The sequence below is a fragment of the Coregonus clupeaformis genome, unplaced genomic scaffold (assembly GCF_020615455.1).
Source record: "Coregonus clupeaformis isolate EN_2021a unplaced genomic scaffold, ASM2061545v1 scaf2905, whole genome shotgun sequence".
Classification (NCBI taxonomy): Eukaryota; Metazoa; Chordata; class Actinopteri; order Salmoniformes; family Salmonidae; genus Coregonus; species Coregonus clupeaformis.
The window spans coordinates 52501-60800 of record NW_025536359.1 but is presented as its reverse complement, the minus strand read 5'-3'; the positions used below and the strand labels follow the sequence as shown (position 1 = coordinate 60800).

The following is an 8300-nucleotide window of genomic DNA, read 5'->3' as shown; positions in this document are numbered from 1 at the left end:
AAGTGTTGTTGGTAAAGGATTGGTTTTGAAATGTCACATGGTAATGTTGGATGGTGTCAGAGTACCACTCTGACATTTTTTTGACCTCTCACCTCAACCTCTGGAGGGAGAGAGAGAGGGAGCGGGAGAGAGAGAGAGAGAGACAGAGGTATATATATATATATATATATATATATATATATATATATATATATATATATATATATATAAGAGAGAGAGAGAGAGAGACAGAGACAGAGACAGAGACAGAGACAGAGCAGAGACAGAGACAGAGACAGAGACAGAGACAGAGACAGAGACAGAGACAGAGAGAGAGAGAGAGAGAGAGAGAGAGAGAGAGAGAGGAGAGAGACAGAGAGACAGAGAGACAGAGAGACAGAGAGAGAGAGAGAGAGAGAGAGAGAGAGAGAGAGAGAGAGAGAAGAGAGGAGAGAGACAGAGAGAGAGAGAGAGAGAGAGAGAGAGAGAGAGAGAGAGAGAGAGAGAAATAGCAGTGGATATCTACCATAAACATTTCGTAGAGGTCCTCACAGAGGTCCTGAACAAAGTTCATGTCAGACAGACGGGACAGCACCAGCTCTCTGGTCTCCTGGGAGAAGGGTACTTTAGCCTGGGGCAGCCACGCCCAATGGAAAGGGTCTATAGGGGACAGGAGAGGACCAGTAAGTGTTTATGTGTGTGTGTGTGTGTGTATGTGTGTGTGTGTGTGTGTGTGTGTGTGTATGTATGTGTGTGTGTGTGTGTGTATGTATGTGTGTGTGTGTGTGTGTGTGTGTATGTATGTGTGTATGTATGTGTGCGTGTGTGTGTGTATGTATGTATGTATGTGTGTGTGTGTGCGTGTGTGTGTGTGTGTGTGTGTGTGTGTGTGTGTGTGTGTGTATGTATGTTTGTGTGTGTGTGTGTATATGTGTGTGTATGTATGTGTGTGTGTGTGAATGTGTGTGTGTGAGAATGTGTGTGTGTGTGTGTACAACAGTAACTTACAGGCTCTCCACTCGTCAGGGTGTTTGAAGGGGAAGGCCAGGCCGTTGTCTATAGCTGCAATCTGGATGGCCTGATGGAGAGATACATTTATTGATTAGCTACACATTGATCATTATTGATTGATTGATGGTTGTCTATAGCCTGCTCTCTACTCTCTGTTCTCTCTGGGTCCTGATGGAGAGATTCAACACTTATTGATTAGTTACACGTTGATCATTATTGACTGAATTACATAATGCACTCAAATGGTCGACTGTCCATGATCAACTGGGTATGGTCCAACACTCTGGTAAAGCATGGAGCAGAACTAACGCCACCAAAACCCAGATTAGAGATTTTAGTTTCAGGGCAGTGAAGTCCTGGAACTCCTTTGCCAGAAAGGTCCAAAAAAACTTGCCAAATAGTTGTTTTAAGAGATTATTTTAATATGTTCTGTTGTATTTAAATTAGGTATGGGGGGTGTAGGTAATATGTTCAGGTAACAGGAATGTGGATCTTTGTGTTTTTAACCCATGGGGCGGCGCACAATTGGCCCAGCGTCGTCCAGGGTAGGGGAGGGAATGGCTGGCAGGGATGTAGCTCAGTTGGTAGAGCATGGCGTTTGCAACGCCAGGGTTGTGGGTTCGATTCCCACGGGGGGCCAGTATGATTTTTTTTTTAAATAAATAATGTATGCACTCACTAACTGTAAGTCGCTCTGGATAAGAGCGTCTGCTAAATGACTAAAATTAAAAAAATGTAAATGTTAACTTTGCTTTTTTGGTTTTTATAATTTGTGTATATTTTTTTCTTTACATTTTTTAAGGACTCTCGGAAGACTAGCCCTTGGGCTAAAGGAAATCCTAATGAAATCAAATTGATCAGCTACAGACACAACACTTATTGATCAGGGACGGTGGGTGGATTGATTGGTTGATTGGTTAAGTAATTGCTTGATTGGTTGAGTGGCTGTGTTCCGATTCTCTACCCTACTGCAGAAGGGTGCACTCGTTGACTCCCCCTGGTGCATTGGATTGGTCACTGATGCAAGCAGGAGGGAGTTTCCCACCATATTGGTCACTGGTGCAAGCAGGAGGGAATTTCACACCATATTGGTCACTGGTGCAAGCAGGAGGGCGTTTCACACCATATTGGTCAGACCACTTCCAATTCCTTTTAAATCCATGAGAGGGAGTGTACGAGTGCACACTTCAGGAGAAAGGAGAGAATCAGAATGTAGTGAGTGAGTGAGAAGTGAGTGAGTGATTATAAAGCAGGTTGGCATTTATTGTCATGAATCTCGTCCTGAAGGCAGCTCTGCAGAGTGGTCACCAGCTGGCACAGCCACAAAGTCATAAACACCCAAACCACACTGCTAACCCTAATGCCTAACCCTGACCTTAAATTAAAGACCAAAAAGCACATCTTTGTTTTCATGAAGTTTTACAAAAATAGACCATTTTGACTTTGCAGTTGGCCTATCTATCTAAGGGGGGGAAAAATCACTCAGATTCATGACAATAAACATCAACCTGCGATTATAAAAGGCAATGAATGAATGAATGAATGCTAGATAAGAGTCAGTCAGAGTCTAACTGCCACTAGTCCTCTGAGCCAGTCTATCATGCTGTAGTGTTGTCAGTAGGAGTCATGCAGAGTGCAGAGTGCATCGTGTCACTCCTTTCAACACACACATGATCTATGGACTCACCTTCTCTCCCCCTCCTTCCCCTGGCTTCTCATACTTGATCAACCAGTTGTCATTCCCTCGGTCTGATGGAGAGAACGAGAGAGAGAGAGAGAGAGAGAGCAGAGAAAGGGGTGAATGGGTTAGATTCTGCATAGGAGGAGTGAAAGGGGTGAATGGGTTAGATTCTGCATAGGAAGAGTGAAGGGGTGAATGGGTTAGATTCTGCATAGGAGGAGAACACAATGCAAAGCTATAGGGAGGGGTTCAAGATCACGCATGAACTGTGTGTGTGTGTGTGTGTGTGTGTGTATATGTGTGTACGTGTATGTGTGTGTGTGTATGTGTGTGTGTGTGTGTGTGTGTCTATAAAATCTGTTTTATTTTTTGCCCTATTTCCATTCTGTTTTCTACGTTTTATTTATCCAGGTTTATTTCAAGTTTTCACTCTCAAAATCAATTTTTAAAGAGAAAAACAACAAAATTGGATGTTTTAAGTCTACAACAATACTTAAACCACAACAGGAGATCACTTTTGAGGTCTGGGAAAAATCCAAGAATGTTTTATTTTTGGATGTAGATACCCTTAAATTCAGTTGTAGATCAGTCGTTTTATTCAACTGTGCACCAGCAAGAGACTTGTTTGGTTAGCTGTGTTTTTGTAGCACCCATGTAAATTGCAGAGTTTGCTAAACAAATCGCCACTGGATTGATGCAAATAATCATGATATCATGATACCAGGTAGGTGTAGTCTACTTTGAAGTTAACATTTCCATTGAGAATGTTTTTGGGAAAGCCTTTCCATCTACCAGAAGACGGTTATCATTATTAGCGTAATCGTTAAAACGGCGAACACATAGTGGTGACCGAGAAGTACTCCTGGAAAATACTAACCACTGATGCATTCTGTTCATGTCTTATGATCATCTTGGGCCATATCAATTCATCTTCAATAAGTTCAATACATTTAGTTGATTTCCTACTAAGTTCAATACATTTAGTTGATTTCCTACTAAGTTCAATACATTTACACTGAACAAAAATATATAAAAAACGCAACATGCTAATGTTTCATTAAAAGGCTCGACAATGGGCCTCAGGATCTCGTCACGGTATCTCTGTGCATTCAAAACGGCCATCTATAAAAAGCCATTGTGTTGGTTGTCTGTAGTTTATCCCCTCATAACAAACCCCCCCTCCACCAGGGGGCACTCTGTTCACAATGTTGACATTAGAAAAAATCTCGCCCACACGACACCACGCACGCTGTCTGCCCTCTGCCCGGGTACAGTTTTTATTCAGTGTTCAATACATTATTGAATATTGTTGAATTCCATTCTCCGTATCGCAGATTTTATAGGCCCCTGTGTGTGCGCTGTGGGCAAGCTGTGTGTGTGTGTGCCGTGCACTGTGTGTGTGTGTGGTGTGTGTGTGTGCCGTGCACTGTGTGTGTGCGGTGTGTGTGTGTGTGTGGTGTGTGTGTGTGTGTGTGTGCCGTGCACTGTGTGTGTGTGTGTGTGTGTGTGTGTGTGTGTGTGCCGTGCACTGTGTGTGTGCGGTGTGTGTGTGTACTGTGAAAGGAAGTCACCAGGAAATGTCTAAACACTACAGATCCTCCTTCCTGTGAGCGAACACACCCCTACCGGTGTTTCTGATGACGTAGTCCAGAATGACCAGCCTCTCGAACTGACACTGGAACTGTTTCCTGATGTTCTCTGGGAGAGGCTCCGCCTCAAAACGTCTCAACCAATAGTCAGCCTCATGGTAACCTTCCACGAACAGCTGGAACGAACCAAGCTGACGCACGCACGCACAAAAGACAGAGAAACAGACAGATGCAGGACACACACAGGTTAGGGTACCTTGGAGGACAGGGTTAAGACATAGTTTACATTTTACATTTTAGTCATTTAGCAGACGCTCTTATCCAGAGCGACTTACAGTTAGTGAGTGCATACATTTTTCAAACATGTGGTAATAACACGTAGGGTCAGGGTTAAGACGTAGGGTCAGGGTTAAGACGTAGGGTCAGGGTTAAGACGTAGGGTCAGGGTTAAGACGTGGGGTCAGGGTTAAGACGTGGGGTCAGGGTTAAGACGTGGGGTCAGGGTTAAGACGTAAGACGAAGGGTCAGGGTTAAGACGTAGGGTCAGGGTTAAGACGTGGGGGTCAGGGGTTAAGACGTAGGGTCAGGGTTAAGACGTAGGGTCAGGGTTAAGACGTAGGGTCAGGGTTAAGACGTAGGGTCAGGGTTAAGACGTAGGGTCAGGGTTAAGACGTAGGGTCAGGGTTAAGACGTAGGGTCAGGGTTAAGACGTAGTGTCAGGGTTAAGACATAGGGTCAGGGTTAAGACATAGAATCAGGGTTAAGACGTAGTGTCTGGGTTAAGACATAGGGTCAGGGTTAAGACATAGAATCAGGGTTAAGACGTAGTGTCTGGGTTAAGACATAGGGTCAGGGTTAAGACGTAGGGTCAGGGTTAAGACATAGGGTCAGGGTTAAGACGTAGGGTCAGGGTTAAGACGTAGGGTCAGGGTTAAGACGTAGGGTCAGGGTTCAGACGTAGGGTCAGGGTACCTTGGGGGGCAGGCCCACTCTGTGGAAGCGTCGTCCTACTTTGGGAACCTTCTCTAGGGCGTATTTCTTTCCTCTGGACTTGGCCCTGTCGATAGTGTTGTAGTGAAACGTCTCACTGACCAGATACACAGCCTGAGAAACACACTGTTATTATCACTGACCAGACACACAGCCTGAGAAACACACTGTTATTATCACTGACCAGACACACAGCCTGAGAAACACACTGTTATTATCACTGACCAGATACACAGCCTGAGAAACACACTGTTATTATCACTGACCAGACACACAGCCTGAGAAACACACTGTTATTATCACTGACCAGACACACAGCCTGAGAAACACACTGTTATTATCACTGACCAGATACACAGCCTGAGAAACACACTGTTATTATCACTGACCAGATACACAGCCTGAGAAACACACTGTTATTATCACTGACCAGACACACAGCCTGAGAAACACACTGTTATTATCACTGACCAGACACACAGCCTGGGAGAGAAACACACTGTTATTATCACTGACCAGACACACAGCCTGAGAAACACACTGTTATTATCACTGACCAGACACACAGCCTGAGAAACACACTGTTATTATCACTGACCAGACACACAGCCTGAGAAACACACTGTTATTATCACTGACCAGACACACAGCCTGAGAAACACACATGTTATTATCACTGACCAGACACACAGCCTGGGAAACACACTGTTATTATCACTGACCAGACACACAGCCTGAGAAACACACTGTTATTATCACTGACCAGACACACAGCCTGAGAAACACACTGTTATTATCACTGACCAGATACACAGCCTGAGAGACACACTGTTATTATCACTGACCAGATACACAGCCTGAGAGACACACTGTTATTATCACTGACCAGACACACAGCCTGAGAAACACACTGTTATTATCACTGACCAGACACACAGCCTGAGAGACACACTGTTATTATCACTGACCAGACACACAGCCTGAGAAACACACTGTTATTATCACTGACCAGACACACAGCCTGAGAGACACACTGTTATTATCACTGACCAGACACACAGCCTGAGAAACACTGTTATTATCACTGACCAGACACACAGCCTGAGAGACACACTGTTATTATCACTGACCAGACACACAGCCTGAGAAACACTGTTATTATCACTGACCAGACACACAGCCTGAGAAACACACTGTTATTATCACTGACCAGATACACAGCCTGAGAGACACACTGTTATTATCACTGACCAGATACACAGCCTGAGAGACACACTGTTATTATCACTGACCAGACACACAGCCTGAGAAACACACTGTTATTATCACTGACCAGACACACAGCCTGAGAGACACACTGTTATTATCACTGACCAGACACACAGCCTGAGAAACACACTGTTATTATCACTGACCAGACACACAGCCTGAGAGACACACTGTTATTATCACTGACCAGACACACAGCCTGAGAAACACTGTTATTATCACTGACCAGACACACAGCCTGAGAGACACACTGTTATTATCACTGACCAGACACACAGCCTGAGAAACACTGTTATTATCACTGACCAGACACACAGCCTGAGAAACACACTGTTATTATCACTGACCAGACACACAGCCTGAGAGACAGAAACACTGTTATTATCACTGATCAGATACACAGCCTGAGAAACACACTGTTATTATCACTGACCAGATACACAGCCTGAGAAACACACTGTTATTATCACTGACCAGACACACAGCCTGAGAGACAGAAACACTGTTATTATCACTGATCAGATACACAGCCTGAGAAACACACTGTTATTATCACTGACCAGATACACAGCCTGAGAAACACACTGTTATTATCACTGACCAGATACACAGCCTGAGAAACACACTGTTATTATCACTGACCAGACACACAGCCTGAGAAACACACTGTTATTATCACTGACCAGATACACAGCCTGGGAAACACTGTTATTATCACTGACCAGATACACAGCCTGAGAAACACACTGTTATTATCACTGACCAGATACACAGCCTGAGAAACACACTGTTATTATCACTGACCAGATACACAGCCTGAGAAACACACTGTTATTATCACTGACCAGACACACAGCCTGAGAGACACACTGTTATTATCACTGACCAGACACACAGCCTGAGAAACACACTGTTATTATCACTGACCAGACACACAGCCTGAGACCCCCCCCTCACCTTGGTTTTGGGGACCACCCCCAGTCCTAGCCTGGTATCGACGAGGGAGGCAGCAACCTCAGAGAGATAGCCCTGGTTGGGGATCAGGCAGCCACGGCCAAAACAACACGGACAGCACAGCTATAGACATAGGAGAGAGAGAGAGAGAGAGGAGAGGGGAGGAGAGGGGAGAGGGAGGGTAGAGGGGTGGGGAGAGAGTTAAATGAATACTGTTATAATGAATGTAAAAATGGAGAGAGAAAGGGAGGAGAGGAGAGGAGAGGAGAGGAGGAGGGAGAGGGAGAGGAGAGGAGAGGGAGAGGAGAGGAGAGAGAGGAGAGGAGAGGGGAGAGGAGAGGAGAGAGGGAGAGGAGAGGGAGAGGAGAGGAGAGGAGAGGAGAGGAGAGAGAAGGGGAGAGGAGGGGAGAGGGAGAGGGAGGAGAGGAGAGAGAGGAGAGGAGAGAGGAGGAGAGGGAGAGGAGGGGAGAGGAGAGGAGAGGAGAGAGGAGGAGAAGGGGAGAGGAGGGGAGAGGAGAGGAGAGGAGAGGAGAGGAGAGGGAGAGAGGAGAGGAGAGGAGTGAGGAGCAGGAGAGAGAGAGAGAGAGAAGGGGAGAGGAGAGAGGGAGAGGAGAGGAGAGGGAGAGGAGGGAGGGGAGAGGAGAGGAGAGGAGAGGGAGAGGAGAGGAGAGGAGAGGAGAGGGAAGAGGAGAGGAGAGGAGAGGAGAGGAGGAGGGAGAGGAGAGGAGAGGAGAGGAGAGGGAGAGGAGAGGAGAGGAGAGGAGAGGAGAGAGAACAGTAAAAGCCAGTGATAGAAACAAACCAGAGCATAGTGTTACCTTGTGAAA

The 8300-nt window shown here is 45.6% G+C and overlaps 1 protein-coding gene across 1 annotated transcript in view; it reads right to left on the bottom strand.

Moving 5' to 3' along the window:
* Positions 1–481: 481 nt before the first annotated feature.
* Positions 482–8300, bottom strand: part of LOC121562532 (phosphatidylinositol 4-kinase type 2-beta-like) — a gene marked incomplete at its 3' end in the record, with an annotated part of 12425 nt that continues 4606 nt past the window's right edge. The window contains exons 3-9 of the mRNA XM_045219928.1: positions 8292–8300; positions 7477–7596; positions 5233–5364; positions 4298–4451; positions 2678–2739; positions 988–1057; positions 482–639 (exon numbers count right to left, since the gene is read on the bottom strand). The exon at positions 8292–8300 is cut by the window's right edge and continues 75 nt beyond it. Of these exons, the coding sequence (XP_045075863.1) occupies positions 482–639; positions 988–1057; positions 2678–2739; positions 4298–4451; positions 5233–5364; positions 7477–7596; positions 8292–8300 (705 nt within the window). The remainder of the gene's footprint in view (positions 640–987; positions 1058–2677; positions 2740–4297; positions 4452–5232; positions 5365–7476; positions 7597–8291) is intronic.